General features: G+C 39.5%; 1 protein-coding gene across 22 annotated transcripts in view; it reads right to left on the bottom strand.

Annotated features, from left to right (window-relative positions):
• The window catches only part of LOC106061028 (dynein axonemal heavy chain 6-like), a 108271-nt gene that overhangs the window by 48600 nt on the left and 41638 nt on the right, over window positions 1-18033 (bottom strand). For all 22 annotated transcript variants that reach the window (XR_008773645.1, XM_056004080.1, XM_056004079.1 and 19 more), the window contains 5 exons: window positions 17389-17552; window positions 16188-16319; window positions 15746-15906; window positions 15454-15604; window positions 12075-12256 (listed from right to left, as the gene is read on the bottom strand). Coding sequence is in view for 21 of the 22 variants with exons in the window: in XM_056004080.1 (XP_055860055.1) it covers window positions 12075-12256; window positions 15454-15604; window positions 15746-15906; window positions 16188-16319; window positions 17389-17552 (790 nt within the window). In the remaining variant the exon portion in view is untranslated. The remainder of the gene's footprint in view (window positions 1-12074; window positions 12257-15453; window positions 15605-15745; window positions 15907-16187; window positions 16320-17388; window positions 17553-18033) is intronic.

Genomic DNA, 18033 nt, shown 5'->3' on the forward strand with positions numbered 1-18033 from the left:
AATATTTAAAAAATGTATTATGTCTGGATTAAAATATTACGACAGTACAGAGTCTTAAAGAATTTATTTCTCTGAAAAGTTTTCTTCATAACCATCGAAATAATTTTTCTATCTTATCAGTCTACAGATATTCCTTGTTAATTTAGTTATGCACATTAATTTTAGACCTTAACACTTTTGTAATCTCAGCTCTTTTGTTTTCTTTTAAAGAATGTCCAAATGAAGATCTAAGGGGTAACAGTGTTGACTCTATCACAACATGATATCTATACTCTTAATTCACTTTAATTGCTCTCAACCAATCTGCGACTAATAGTTCATTCTTGAGTGCCTTCTAATCATCTTGTCTTACTTTTTTTTTTATTTTGTAAAATAATGTTTTACATGTTTCGGATGTTCCTTCAGAGTTGAACATAGTTTACTTCCTAGTCCAAACCTCCCGCAGGATGACGGGGGATGGGAGCGGGCAGGGTTTGAACCCTCGACCGTCGATAAATCCGAACGACAGTCCAGCGCGCAAACCGCACAACCAGGCAGCCATCCAAACTTTTAACTTTTACTGTGACTGTTCATTCGTCAAATATAGATTTACCTATGCATGCACAAATTGTTAACTTGTATCACATACAAAGATTATATTTTCAAACTTGGAAATCCAAAACAGGATTACAATTTACAATGGTAACCAAGCCCCATGATGACCTTCTGACCACTGTTAAAAAACACAAGTTAAGACTGTACAGTGAGATTCTCAGGGCTCGCAAGAACTTGTCTGCAGGTAACAGTACCAGGGAAATAAAGAAGGTGGTGTAAATGGAAAGGATAGGGAGGACAACATTAAGGAATGGATGGGGCTGTCTACGGAAGAAACTCTAATCTTGATAGAGAGAAAAGGAGAAAAACTGTCAACAGATGTTTATGGTGCCCCAACAGTTCGACACACTAAATGACAGGGTGAAGATGACCATATGTATGTAATGCTACACAACAGTCAAGTGACAAGCACAATTCTCTGAACATATGTTTATGGTGCCCCAACAGTCAGACAGACTGAATGACAGGGTAAGGTGAAGATGACCATATGTATGTAGTGCTACACAACAGTCAAGTGACAAGCACAATTCTCTGAACAGATGTTTATGGTGCCCCAACAGTCAGACAGACTGAATGACAGGGTAAGGTGAAGATGACCATATGTATGTAATGCTACACAACAGTCAAGTGACAAGCACAATTCTCTGAACATATGTTTATGGTGCCCCAACAGTCCGACAGACTGAATGACAGGGTAAGGTGAAGATGACCATATGTATGTAATGCTACACACCAGTCAAGTGACAAGCACAATTCTCTGAACAGATGTTTATGGTGCCCCAACAGTCCGACAGACTGAATGACAGGGTAAGGTGAAGATGACCATATGTATGTAATGCTACACACCAGTCAAGTGACAAGCACAATTCTCTGAACAGATGTTTATGGTGCCCCAACAGTCAGACAGACTGAATGACAGGGTAAGGTGAAGATGACCATATGTATGTAGTGCTACACAACAGTCAAGTGACAAGCAGACTAAATGACATGGTAAGGTGAAGATGACCATATGTATGTAATGCTACACACCAGTCAAGTGACAAGCACAATTCTCTGAACAGATGTTTATGGTGCCCCAACAGTCCGACAGACTGAATGACAGGGTAAGGTGAAGATGACCATATGTATGTAATGCTACACACCAGTCAAGTGACAAGCACAATTCTCTGAACAGATGTTTATGGTGCCCCAACAGTCTGACAGACTGAATGACAGGGTAAGGTGAAGATGACCATATGTATGTAGTGCTACACAACAGTCAAGTGACAAGCAGACTAAATGACATGGTAAGGTGAAGATGACCATATGTATGTAATGCTACACACCAGTCAAGTGACAAGCACAATTCTGTCAACATATGTTTATGGTGCCCCAACAGTCAGACAGACTGAATGACAGGGTAAGGTGAAGATGACCATATGTATGTAATGCTACACACCAGTCAAATGACAAGCACAATTCTCTGAACAGATGTTTATGGTGCCCCAACAGTCAGACAGACTGAATGACAGGGTAAGGTGAAGATGACCATATGTATGTAATGCTACACACCAGTCAAGTGACAAGCACAATTCTCTGAACAGATGTTTATGGTGCCCCAACAGTCAGACAGACTGAATGACAGGGTAAGGTGAAGATGACCATATGTATGTATTGCTACACACCAGTCAAGTGACAAGCACAATTCTCTGAACAGATGTTTATGGTGCCCCAACAGTCAGACAGACTGAATGACAGGGTAAGGTGAAGATGACCATATGTATGTAATGCTACACAACAGTCAAGTGACAAGCACAATTCTCTGAACAGATGTTTATGGTGCCCCAACAGTCAGACAGACTGAATGACAGGGTAAGGTGAAGATGACCATATGTATGTATTGCTACACACCAGTCAAGTGACAAGCACAATTCTCTGAACAGATGTTTATGGTGCCCCAACAGTCAGACAGACTGAATGACAGGGTAAGGTGAAGATGACCATATGTATGTAATGCTACACACCAGTCAAGTGACAAGCACAATTCTCTGAACAGATGTTTATCGTGCCCCAACAGTCTGACAGACTGAATGACAGGGTAAGGTGAAGATGACCATATGTATGTAGTGCTACACACCAGTCAAGTGACAAGCAGACTAAATGACATGGTAAGGTGAAGATGACCATATGTATGTAATGCTACACACCAGTCAAGTGACAAGCACAATTCTGTCAACATATGTTTATGGTGCCCCAACAGTCAGACAGACTGAATGACAGGGTAAGGTGAAGATGACCATATGTATGTAATGCTACACACCAGTCAAATGACAAGCACAATTCTCTGAACAGATGTTTATGGTGCCCCAACAGTCAGACAGACTGAATGACAGGGTAAGGTGAAGATGACCATATGTATGTAATGCTACACACCAGTCAAATGACAAGCACAATTCTCTGAACAGATGTTTATGGTGCCCCAACAGTCAGACAGACTGAATGACAGGGTAAGGTGAAGATGACCATATGTATGTAATGCTACACACCAGTCAAGTGACAAGCACAATTCTCTGAACAGATGTTTATGGTGCCCCAACAGTCAGACAGACTGAATGACAGGGTAAGGTGAAGATGACCATAAGTATGTATTGCTACACACCAGTCAAGTGACAAGCACAATTCTTTGAACAGATGTTTATGGTGCCCCAACAGTCAGACAGACTAAATGACAGGGTAAGGTGAAGATGACCATAAGTATGTATTGCTACACACCAGTCAAGTGACAAGCACAATTCTCTGAACAGATGTTTATGGTGCCCCAACAGTCAGACAGACTAAATGACAGGGTAAGGTGAAGATGACCATAAGTATGTATTGCTACACACCAGTCAAGTGACAAGCACAATTCTCTGAACAGATGTTTATGGTGCCCCAACAGTCAGACAGACTGAATGACAGGGTAAGGTGAAGATGACCATATGTATGTAGTGCTACACACCAGTCAAGTGACAAGCAGACTAAATGACAGGTTAGGGTGAAGATGACCATATGTATGTAGTGCTACACACCAGTCAAGTGACAAGCACAATTCTCTGAACATATGTTTATGGTGCCCCAACAGTCCGACAGACTGAATGACAGGGTAAGGTGAAGATGACCATATGTATGTAATGCTACACACCAGTCAAGTGACAAGCACAATTCTCTGAACAGATGTTTATGGTGCCCCAACAGTCAGACAGACTGAATGACAGGGTAAGGTGAAGATGACCATATGTATGTAGTGCTACACACCAGTCAAGTGACAAGCAGACTAAATGACATGGTAAGGTGAAGATGACCATATGTATGTAATGCTACACACCAGTCAAGTGACAAGCACAATTCTCTGAACAGATGTTTATGGTGCCCCAACAGTCCGACAGACTGAATGACAGGGTAAGGTGAAGATGACCATATGTATGTAATGCTACACACCAGTCAAGTGACAAGCACAATTCTCTGAACAGATGTTTATGGTGCCCCAACAGTCAGACAGACTGAATGACAGGGTAAGGTGAAGATGACCATATGTATGTAGTGCTACACAACAGTCAAGTGACAAGCAGACTAAATGACATGGTAAGGTGAAGATGACCATATGTATGTAATGCTACACACCAGTCAAGTGACAAGCACAATTCTCTGAACAGATGTTTATGGTGCCCCAACAGTCCGACAGACTGAATGACAGGGTAAGGTGAAGATGACCATATGTATGTAATGCTACACACCAGTCAAGTGACAAGCACAATTCTCTGAACAGATGTTTATGGTGCCCCAACAGTCTGACAGACTGAATGACAGGGTAAGGTGAAGATGACCATATGTATGTAGTGCTACACAACAGTCAAGTGACAAGCAGACTAAATGACATGGTAAGGTGAAGATGACCATATGTATGTAATGCTACACACCAGTCAAGTGACAAGCACAATTCTGTCAACATATGTTTATGGTGCCCCAACAGTCAGACAGACTGAATGACAGGGTAAGGTGAAGATGACCATATGTATGTAATGCTACACACCAGTCAAATGACAAGCACAATTCTCTGAACAGATGTTTATGGTGCCCCAACAGTCAGACAGACTGAATGACAGGGTAAGGTGAAGATGACCATATGTATGTAATGCTACACACCAGTCAAGTGACAAGCACAATTCTCTGAACATATGTTTATGGTGCCCCAACAGTCCGACAGACTGAATGACAGGGTAAGGTGAAGATGACCATATGTATGTAATGCTACACACCAGTCAAGTGACAAGCACAATTCTCTGAACAGATGTTTATGGTGCCCCAACAGTCAGACAGACTGAATGACAGGGTAAGGTGAAGATGACCATATGTATGTAGTGCTACACACCAGTCAAGTGACAAGCAGACTAAATGACATGGTAAGGTGAAGATGACCATATGTATGTAATGCTACACACCAGTCAAGTGACAAGCACAATTCTGTCAACATATGTTTATGGTGCCCCAACAGTCAGACAGACTGAATGACAGGGTAAGGTGAAGATGACCATATGTATGTAATGCTACACACCAGTCAAATGACAAGCACAATTCTCTGAACAGATGTTTATGGTGCCCCAACAGTCAGACAGACTGAATGACAGGGTAAGGTGAAGATGACCATATGTATGTAATGCTACACACCAGTCAAGTGACAAGCACAATTCTCTGAACAGATGTTTATGGTGCCCCAACAGTCAGACAGACTGAATGACAGGGTAAGGTGAAGATGACCATAAGTATGTATTGCTACACACCAGTCAAGTGACAAGCACAATTCTTTGAACAGATGTTTATGGTGCCCCAACAGTCAGACAGACTAAATGACAGGGTAAGGTGAAGATGACCATAAGTATGTATTGCTACACACCAGTCAAGTGACAAGCACAATTCTCTGAACAGATGTTTATGGTGCCCCAACAGTCAGACAGACTAAATGACAGGGTAAGGTGAAGATGACCATAAGTATGTATTGCTACACACCAGTCAAGTGACAAGCACAATTCTCTGAACAGATGTTTATGGTGCCCCAACAGTCAGACAGACTGAATGACAGGGTAAGGTGAAGATGACCATATGTATGTAGTGCTACACACCAGTCAAGTGACAAGGAGACTAAATGACAGGGTAGGGTGAAGATGACCATATGTATGTAGTGCTACACACCAGTCAAGTGACAAGCACAATTCTCTGAACATATGTTTATGGTGCCCCAACAGTCCGACAGACTGAATGACAGGGTAAGGTGAAGATGACCATATGTATGTAATGCTACACACCAGTCAAGTGACAAGCACAATTCTCTGAACAGATGTTTATGGTGCCCCAACAGTCAGACAGACTGAATGACAGGGTAAGGTGAAGATGACCATATGTATGTAGTGCTACACACCAGTCAAGTGACAAGCAGACTAAATGACATGGTAAGGTGAAGATGACCATATGTATGTAATGCTACACACCAGTCAAGTGACAAGCACAATTCTGTCAACATATGTTTATGGTGCCCCAACAGTCAGACAGACTGAATGACAGGGTAAGGTGAAGATGACCATATGTATGTAGTGCTACACAACAGTCAAGTGACAAGCACAATTCTCTGAACAGATGTTTATGGTGCCCCAACAGTCAGACAGACTGAATGACAGGGTAAGGTGAAGATGACCATATGTATGTAATGCTACACAACAGTCAAGTGACAAGCACAATTCTCTGAACATATGTTTATGGTGCCCCAACAGTCCGACAGACTGAATGACAGGGTAAGGTGAAGATGACCATATGTATGTAATGCTACACACCAGTCAAGTGACAAGCACAATTCTCTGAACAGATGTTTATGGTGCCCCAACAGTCCGACAGACTGAATGACAGGGTAAGGTGAAGATGACCATATGTATGTAATGCTACACACCAGTCAAGTGACAAGCACAATTCTCTGAACAGATGTTTATGGTGCCCCAACAGTCAGACAGACTGAATGACAGGGTAAGGTGAAGATGACCATATGTATGTAGTGCTACACAACAGTCAAGTGACAAGCAGACTAAATGACATGGTAAGGTGAAGATGACCATATGTATGTAATGCTACACACCAGTCAAGTGACAAGCACAATTCTCTGAACAGATGTTTATGGTGCCCCAACAGTCCGACAGACTGAATGACAGGGTAAGGTGAAGATGACCATATGTATGTAATGCTACACACCAGTCAAGTGACAAGCACAATTCTCTGAACAGATGTTTATGGTGCCCCAACAGTCTGACAGACTGAATGACAGGGTAAGGTGAAGATGACCATATGTATGTAGTGCTACACAACAGTCAAGTGACAAGCAGACTAAATGACATGGTAAGGTGAAGATGACCATATGTATGTAATGCTACACACCAGTCAAGTGACAAGCACAATTCTGTCAACATATGTTTATGGTGCCCCAACAGTCAGACAGACTGAATGACAGGGTAAGGTGAAGATGACCATATGTATGTAATGCTACACACCAGTCAAATGACAAGCACAATTCTCTGAACAGATGTTTATGGTGCCCCAACAGTCAGACAGACTGAATGACAGGGTAAGGTGAAGATGACCATATGTATGTAATGCTACACACCAGTCAAGTGACAAGCACAATTCTCTGAACAGATGTTTATGGTGCCCCAACAGTCAGACAGACTGAATGACAGGGTAAGGTGAAGATGACCATATGTATGTATTGCTACACACCAGTCAAGTGACAAGCACAATTCTCTGAACAGATGTTTATGGTGCCCCAACAGTCAGACAGACTGAATGACAGGGTAAGGTGAAGATGACCATATGTATGTAATGCTACACAACAGTCAAGTGACAAGCACAATTCTCTGAACAGATGTTTATGGTGCCCCAACAGTCAGACAGACTGAATGACAGGGTAAGGTGAAGATGACCATATGTATGTATTGCTACACACCAGTCAAGTGACAAGCACAATTATCTGAACAGATGTTTATGGTGCCCCAACAGTCAGACAGACTGAATGACAGGGTAAGGTGAAGATGACCATATGTATGTAATGCTACACACCAGTCAAGTGACAAGCACAATTCTCTGAACAGATGTTTATCGTGCCCCAACAGTCTGACAGACTGAATGACAGGGTAAGGTGAAGATGACCATATGTATGTAGTGCTACACACCAGTCAAGTGACAAGCAGACTAAATGACATGGTAAGGTGAAGATGACCATATGTATGTAATGCTACACACCAGTCAAGTGACAAGCACAATTCTGTCAACATATGTTTATGGTGCCCCAACAGTCAGACAGACTGAATGACAGGGTAAGGTGAAGATGACCATATGTATGTAATGCTACACACCAGTCAAATGACAAGCACAATTCTCTGAACAGATGTTTATGGTGCCCCAACAGTCAGACAGACTGAATGACAGGGTAAGGTGAAGATGACCATATGTATGTAATGCTACACACCAGTCAAATGACAAGCACAATTCTCTGAACAGATGTTTATGGTGCCCCAACAGTCAGACAGACTGAATGACAGGGTAAGGTGAAGATGACCATATGTATGTAATGCTACACACCAGTCAAGTGACAAGCACAATTCTCTGAACAGATGTTTATGGTGCCCCAACAGTCAGACAGACTGAATGACAGGGTAAGGTGAAGATGACCATAAGTATGTATTGCTACACACCAGTCAAGTGACAAGCACAATTCTTTGAACAGATGTTTATGGTGCCCCAACAGTCAGACAGACTAAATGACAGGGTAAGGTGAAGATGACCATAAGTATGTATTGCTACACACCAGTCAAGTGACAAGCACAATTCTCTGAACAGATGTTTATGGTGCCCCAACAGTCAGACAGACTAAATGACAGGGTAAGGTGAAGATGACCATAAGTATGTATTGCTACACACCAGTCAAGTGACAAGCACAATTCTCTGAACAGATGTTTATGGTGCCCCAACAGTCAGACAGACTGAATGACAGGGTAAGGTGAAGATGACCATATGTATGTAGTGCTACACACCAGTCAAGTGACAAGCAGACTAAATGACAGGGTAGGGTGAAGATGACCATATGTATGTAGTGCTACACACCAGTCAAGTGACAAGCACAATTCTCTGAACATATGTTTATGGTGCCCCAACAGTCCGACAGACTGAATGACAGGGTAAGGTGAAGATGACCATATGTATGTAATGCTACACACCAGTCAAGTGACAAGCACAATTCTCTGAACAGATGTTTATGGTGCCCCAACAGTCAGACAGACTGAATGACAGGGTAAGGTGAAGATGACCATATGTATGTAGTGCTACACACCAGTCAAGTGACAAGCAGACTAAATGACATGGTAAGGTGAAGATGACCATATGTATGTAATGCTACACACCAGTCAAGTGACAAGCACAATTCTCTGAACAGATGTTTATGGTGCCCCAACAGTCCGACAGACTGAATGACAGGGTAAGGTGAAGATGACCATATGTATGTAATGCTACACACCAGTCAAGTGACAAGCACAATTCTCTGAACAGATGTTTATGGTGCCCCAACAGTCAGACAGACTGAATGACAGGGTAAGGTGAAGATGACCATATGTATGTAGTGCTACACAACAGTCAAGTGACAAGCAGACTAAATGACATGGTAAGGTGAAGATGACCATATGTATGTAATGCTACACACCAGTCAAGTGACAAGCACAATTCTCTGAACAGATGTTTATGGTGCCCCAACAGTCCGACAGACTGAATGACAGGGTAAGGTGAAGATGACCATATGTATGTAATGCTACACACCAGTCAAGTGACAAGCACAATTCTCTGAACAGATGTTTATGGTGCCCCAACAGTCTGACAGACTGAATGACAGGGTAAGGTGAAGATGACCATATGTATGTAGTGCTACACAACAGTCAAGTGACAAGCAGACTAAATGACATGGTAAGGTGAAGATGACCATATGTATGTAATGCTACACACCAGTCAAGTGACAAGCACAATTCTGTCAACATATGTTTATGGTGCCCCAACAGTCAGACAGACTGAATGACAGGGTAAGGTGAAGATGACCATATGTATGTAATGCTACACACCAGTCAAATGACAAGCACAATTCTCTGAACAGATGTTTATGGTGCCCCAACAGTCAGACAGACTGAATGACAGGGTAAGGTGAAGATGACCATATGTATGTAATGCTACACACCAGTCAAGTGACAAGCACAATTCTCTGAACATATGTTTATGGTGCCCCAACAGTCCGACAGACTGAATGACAGGGTAAGGTGAAGATGACCATATGTATGTAATGCTACACACCAGTCAAGTGACAAGCACAATTCTCTGAACAGATGTTTATGGTGCCCCAACAGTCAGACAGACTGAATGACAGGGTAAGGTGAAGATGACCATATGTATGTAGTGCTACACACCAGTCAAGTGACAAGCAGACTAAATGACATGGTAAGGTGAAGATGACCATATGTATGTAATGCTACACACCAGTCAAGTGACAAGCACAATTCTGTCAACATATGTTTATGGTGCCCCAACAGTCAGACAGACTGAATGACAGGGTAAGGTGAAGATGACCATATGTATGTAATGCTACACACCAGTCAAATGACAAGCACAATTCTCTGAACAGATGTTTATGGTGCCCCAACAGTCAGACAGACTGAATGACAGGGTAAGGTGAAGATGACCATATGTATGTAATGCTACACACCAGTCAAGTGACAAGCACAATTCTCTGAACAGATGTTTATGGTGCCCCAACAGTCAGACAGACTGAATGACAGGGTAAGGTGAAGATGACCATAAGTATGTATTGCTACACACCAGTCAAGTGACAAGCACAATTCTTTGAACAGATGTTTATGGTGCCCCAACAGTCAGACAGACTAAATGACAGGGTAAGGTGAAGATGACCATAAGTATGTATTGCTACACACCAGTCAAGTGACAAGCACAATTCTCTGAACAGATGTTTATGGTGCCCCAACAGTCAGACAGACTAAATGACAGGGTAAGGTGAAGATGACCATAAGTATGTATTGCTACACACCAGTCAAGTGACAAGCACAATTCTCTGAACAGATGTTTATGGTGCCCCAACAGTCAGACAGACTGAATGACAGGGTAAGGTGAAGATGACCATATGTATGTAGTGCTACACACCAGTCAAGTGACAAGCAGACTAAATGACAGGGTAGGGTGAAGATGACCATATGTATGTAGTGCTACACACCAGTCAAGTGACAAGCACAATTCTCTGAACATATGTTTATGGTGCCCCAACAGTCCGACAGACTGAATGACAGGGTAAGGTGAAGATGACCATATGTATGTAATGCTACACACCAGTCAAGTGACAAGCACAATTCTCTGAACAGATGTTTATGGTGCCCCAACAGTCAGACAGACTGAATGACAGGGTAAGGTGAAGATGACCATATGTATGTAGTGCTACACACCAGTCAAGTGACAAGCAGACTAAATGACAGGGTAAGGTGAAGATGACCATATGTATGTAATGCTACACACCAGTCAAGTGACAAGCACAATTCTCTGAACAGATGTTTATGGTGCCCCAACAGTCAGACAGACTGAATGACAGGGTAAGGTGAAGATGACCATATGTATGTAGTGCTACACACCAGTCAAGTGACAAGCACAATTCTCTGAACAGATGTTTATGGTGCCCCAAAAGTCAGACAGACTGAATGACAGGGTAAGGTGAAGATGACCATATGTATGTAATGCTACACACCAGTCAAGTGACAAGCACAATTCTCTGAACAGATGTTTATGGTGCCCCAACAGTCAGACAGACTAAATGACAGGGTAAGGTGAAGATGACCATAAGTATGTAATGCTACACACCAGTCAAGTGACAAGCACAATTCTCTGAACAGATGTTTATGGTGCCCCAACACTCAGACAGACTAAATGACAGGGTAAGGTGAAGATGACCATATGTATGTAGTGCTACACACCAGTCGACAAGCACAATTTTCTGAACATGATGACAATGAATTATTGACTTTCTATGAACAGGTGCTAGATATCCTACACCCACACATTCAAATGAACAAGGCAGTTTCCAAGGGTAAAGGATTGAACAATTTTTGGTTTCATTAGCCATGAAATGTTGGATACTTATCTGACACACTGAATGCAACAAAAGCTACATGTACCTGACAGAGAATACAATAAGCCAAATGAAACTGTTATGGGGGACATTGAAAAGTCAAACGAACGTGAAAAATGGATAAAGAAAAGTCAAATGACCAGGTACAAGTTCAAAGTTCAAACATACCTGACACACTGGATACAGTTAGGTCTAGAGTCATTTATACATGAAATGTAGTAAGGTCAAAAGTGCCTGACGGTTAAAACAATAATGTCAACTGTACCTGACACAATGGATACAATAGTCATAAATTGCATCTCTATTTCCTTCAGGAATTCCTGCCTCTTTAGCACCTGGTCTGCAGCCTATTATCAACCTCTCATACTCGTCAGGTTCAAACAAGTTTGGAACTTCTCCAGAGTTCAGCATGTTGTTGATATCTTCTAGAAATTCTTCTACCACAATCTGTCAGATGACAAAACTCACATATTTTTTTTCTGTCTTTATGTTGTAGTGTAGCTAGCACATTAAAAAACTAGTGCGCAGTGGTGCACATGTATGATTATTGATGTTTATGGTCAATTATATTGAAATTAGTGCAAGGGAAACATTGATGACAAGGCATTTGACCACCAATAAAATGTTTTGTAACACAAGTTTTGTGGATGTTATTTTGTTGTGGCCATATTTAGAGGGGATTTCAATCCGCATCATTGTGACCTACTTGTAAAGTAATGTTATCTAAACAAATTAAGTGGACACCCGTAAAGGCAAGACACAGATAGTCAAAGGTAATTGTACTGAGAAAGGCTTCAAGATAATGGATTGCTTTGTTTTGGAAAAAATTCCAAGAGGATGGGAGAAGGGTTGCATTGCAAGAAAAAACAATTTCTAAAACTAGTTAAAATGTAGATTCTATTGTTGCTAATTGAAAAAAAAAAAGTGCATAAACACTAAATATTTTAATAAGACATAATAATATGGACTAATTAATTAAAATAAGTACTATATGCATAGTTCTATACAGGATTTTACAAATCAAGTTTTCATATAGATCTAATGATTTTAAAAATGTTTGTTATCTTTAATGATCTCAGTATATGCATAAAATGAATATTTGTGTATGCAATATACAAATTTTAGGTTATTTAAATATCAAATATTTATGACTATGAAACTGATCAAATAGACAGTTTACACCAATCTAGTTTTATCTACAGTAGATCCAATGGCTTTTTAACCTGTCTTGACTTATCATCAAAATGAAGAAACTGCATATCCTGATCAGGGACTGCTGTTCACAACAATAAGGTGCACACCTACCATTTGCAAGAAAGATCACAAAAACTATTAAATGCTCTGGCTGTTGCATGTCAAGGGTTCAGACTTGCAATAAGTCTCGCCAAGACTCAAGTCTTGCACAAGAAAAAGCTTCTGCAGCAGTGGCAAGACTCTCTAATTATGTCTGGGAAAATACCAAACTGACCACAGCGACCAAAAAAGCTGCGTAGTGTGAACTCTTCTTAATGGTAGTGAGAGCTGGTCAACATGCATACATCACGAGGATAGATTAAACAGTTTAACCTTGCACTGCCTGTGACACATAATGTCCTTTTCCTGCAGGGTTTGTGTCTCCCATCAGGAAGTTTTGAAACTAGCCAATACACACAATATCTATAATATTATGACACAGAAAAAGACTAAGTTGGCTTGGACATGTCACTTGCATGCCAAATGGAAGTTTCCTAAGCCCAACCACTATGCCAAGATTATTGAGTCCTACCCAAGGGATGACCAAGACTAACCAAGCAAGATTTGATGATCACAGGCTTCAATGAAAGTATGTGGGAGAAGAATCACCCAAGATTGGACATACTGGTACAAACATCACCCAAGATTGGACAGCATGAAGGTAGACTGTGCATACTGGTACAAACATTACCCAAGATTGGACAGTGTGAAGGTAGACTGTGCATACTGGTACAAACATCACCCAAGATTGGACAGCGTGAAGGTAGACTGTGCATACTGGTACAAACATCACCCAAGATTGGACAGCGTGAAGGTAGACTGTGCATACTGGTACAAACATCACCCAAGATTGGACAGCGTGAAGGTAGACTGCATACTGGTACAAACATCACCCAAGATTGGACAGCGTGAAGGTAGACTGCATACTGGTACAAACATCACCCAAGATTGGACAGCGTGAAGGTAGACTGTGCATACTGGTACAAACATCACCCAAGATTGGACAGCATGAAGATAGACTCTGCATACTGGTACAAACATCACCCAAGATTGGACAGCATGAAGGTAGACTGCATACTGGTACAAACATCACCCAAGATTGGACAGCATGAAGGTAGACTGTGCATACTGGTACAAACATCACCCAAGATTGGACAGCATGAAGATAGACTGTGCATACTGGTACAAACATCACCCAAGATTGGACAGCATGAAGATAGACTCTGCACACTGGTACAAACCTCATTGAGAACAAAAGGAATGAAGCAGCTAGAGACAAAAAGATGATAAGGAAAGCTGTCCTGTCACATAGCCCTATAACAGGGTATACACTAACTGTGGCAAACTTTGACACTCAAGAATTGGCTTGTTTAATAACACTAGATTCTGCCCAGTCTCAAGAAGAAACTAAAACCGATGACGCATCCAGGCTTATCCATTGTCTTTCAAATAGAAGGAGCCATATAGTATAGTACCAGTATTAGATTTTTCAAATATCAATATGTATCACATTAGTTTGACAATCACACATGATCCCACAGATATTCACATACATACAGTTTGACAAACACACATGATCACACAGATATTCACATACATACAGTTTGACAAACACACATGATCACACAGATATTCACATACATACAGTTTGACAAACACACATGATCACACAGATATTCACACACATACATACAGTTTGACAAACACACATGATCCCACAGATATTCACATACATACAGTTTGACAAACACACATGATCCCACAGATATTCACATATATACAGTTTGACAAACACACATGATCCCACAGATATTCACATACATACATACAGTTTGACAAACACACATGATCCCACAGATATTCACATACATACAGTTTGACAAACACACATGATCACACAGATATTCACATACATACAGTTTGACAAACACACATGATCACACAGATATTCACATACATACAGTTTGACAAACACACATGATCCCACAGATATTCACATACATACAGTTTGACAAACACACATGATCCCACAGATATTCACATACATACAGTTTGACAAACACACATGATCCCACAGATATTCACATACATACAGTTTGACAAACACACATGATCACACAGATATTCACATACATACAGTTTGACAAACACACATGATCCCACAGATATTCACATACATACAGTTTGACAAACACACATGATCACACAGATATTCACATACATACAGTTTGACAAACACACATGATCACACAGATATTCACATACATACAGTTTGACAAACACACATGATCACACAGATATTCACATACATACAGTTTGACAAACACACATGATCACACAGATATTCACATACATACATATGTATCTCTCTCTCTCTCTATATATATATATATATAAACTCTTTTGCCAACCTGTGTATCAGTAAATAAAAAAATTGAGGGTTTATTTTGAATGCCTGCTGTATCATACAATTTTTTCAGGTCATCGTGGAATGAAGAATAGTCATAGCCTCGAAAGAGCTCAATCTGGAAGCAGCGATAGTTACACATGTGGGCAGACAATCTGCACACAAAAAAAAAAAATCACATACTTAGGTGTGTTTTTATCTACTAGTATATATAAATGTTCTTTTAAAACTGTAAAAAAATGATTATTTTAACTCAACAATCTGGTAAAAATATTATACATATTTATATATTGAACCTTGTTAATGACTGTTTTCCTGTTCCTCCCACTCCAACCAATAAGGCATTGCCTCTTTCTTGTTGAATCATCCTGACTAGTCGAGTAATATGTTCCATTGCATCCATAAAGAACACAAGACGCATTTCTTTAGGTGATGTAAGGTTAAGGTCATCTAGATACTGTCTCAAACAGAAGGAATTTCTACATAAGTAAGTATTAAAAGCTTTGTAGAGTTCTATATATTTTAATTTAGTTGATTTAATAAAATATAGAGGTTAGACTATGAAGTGCTTGATGATAACTTTTGAAATGGTTAAAAACATTATACCTATGTAATTATTTGAAGTATAAAACTAAGTTTCCAAATGTCTAGAACTTTATCGTTTTATTTTGATATTTTTATATGAAATTTTCATTACAAAATATAAATTTTAGAAATCATTAAATAGCAGTTTGTTACCTCCCCTAAAACATGTTGAAGTTTGTTCATGTCAGATATCTCCTCATAAAATTTCTCTTCTGGTGGGCATCCCATCTTCATGAAATTACCAAACAGTAAAGGATCTTTGATAAATGAATGCGGATCAAAGTTCTGAAAATAATTAAAAGAATTCTTTACTGGCATTGATTTTGATGAAGGTCAGATGTTTGGAGTTAATTTTAAAAATAAAAAAAAAATTGACATTTGTATTTTAGATAAGATGGCTAAGTGATACAATGATGGTCTAATAAATAGGGTAGTAAGATCTTGACAATGATGGTCTAATAAATAGGGTAGTAAGATCTTGACAATGATGGTCTAATAAATAGGGTAGTAAGATCTTGACAATCTCAGTTCAGGTCGGGAGAATTAATGAGATTTAGGCTTGTTTGTAGCTTCATTATTCATGCTTATGGTAGTGCGCGATGGTCCAATCTCTTTTGTGAGAGTATGGGCTATCTGGGAGAAATTTCTGTGCTGCCTTCAGGAACCCAGCAAACACAACTCAGATCTTAGTCGGGTTATGAGCTTGAGCCCCTTTGATAGATAGCACAGCAGTTTAAGCTTTTCCACCACTCTTCACAGATCCTCTCTCCCCCCCCCCCCACTTTAAATGAAATATAGATTCCATTGCACTGAGCTAACTAAAAACTATTAAACATGTATGTTATGGAGTGTGTGCCCATGTTTGTACTGACAGAGAACTGTTGCTGCTTAAGTCAGATTTCTAAAGATGAGTTGGTAAAAGAAGGTTAGCAGCTGATGAAAGAAGTAGGAGATGAGAGACAGAATGTGTGTTGATTGTAGGTGTTGAAACATTTCCAGAATTTATTCAGAGTTTTGTATCAAGTAAGATAAATGCTTACTAGAACTACAACACAATGACAAGCTCATCAACAATGGAATAAACTTCTATACAAATATTCATCAATCTGACTGAATGTTCACATTGTAATATGAATAGGAACAAGACTGTTTGCACTTCTTACACCAATTTAAGAACATTGACCTAAATGTTCACATTTTAAAGAGTTATTAATAAAGATTAATTTGCCTCTATTGATGCTATTACTTCTATTGATGATTGTATTTATTTCAGTTCTAATTAACATTACTGATTACATTGTAAACAATAATTAAATAAAATTAAAAATAATGATAACAGTAATTTAAACATAACCTCATTGAATGTTTTGTACACAATTTCTGCCATAAGTTTGTGGAAGAAAAGCTTGTCTTCATTGTTAATTAGTCGATCATGGAACACTCTTTGAGTCTCGTGAATAAACAGACGAACAATTTGAATTTTTTCACGGAAGATTCCTGCATCAGCCTGCAATATACCTACAAAACAATAAAATGTCATTACAAATTTGAAAATTCTAACAGAAAATGAAATTGAGATTCTAGAAATAAAATTACAAGGAAATGGTTTGTTATTTAAAAAAAAAAAATATCAATCTAAAAATACTATTAAAAAGAAAACTTCAGAAAGTCCAAACCATTTTTGTGAGACTTTGTAATCTATTTTTTTTTAATTTGTTTAATTAACCCCCTGCTTTTGTTACTGTAAATTAATGTAGCTCTAATTAAAAAATCTGTGCTTTTATTGTGGAACTATTTATAGTTGTTTGATATGAAATTGAATTTATCAACTTCTTCATTGAAGAGCTGTTTCTCAATAATGTTAGTTTACTTTTATTTGTAATCAGAACCAGTCTGCATTCTAGGCCTTATGGTCACTCTCGAGCTTTGAGGTGATAATAATTTTCAAACAACAATTCTTTCACTTAGACATTCTAAAGCTTTGTTTTCTTTTCATAGT

Source organism: Biomphalaria glabrata, chromosome 11, assembly GCF_947242115.1.
Source record: "Biomphalaria glabrata chromosome 11, xgBioGlab47.1, whole genome shotgun sequence".
NCBI lineage: Eukaryota > Metazoa > Mollusca > Gastropoda > Planorbidae > Biomphalaria > Biomphalaria glabrata.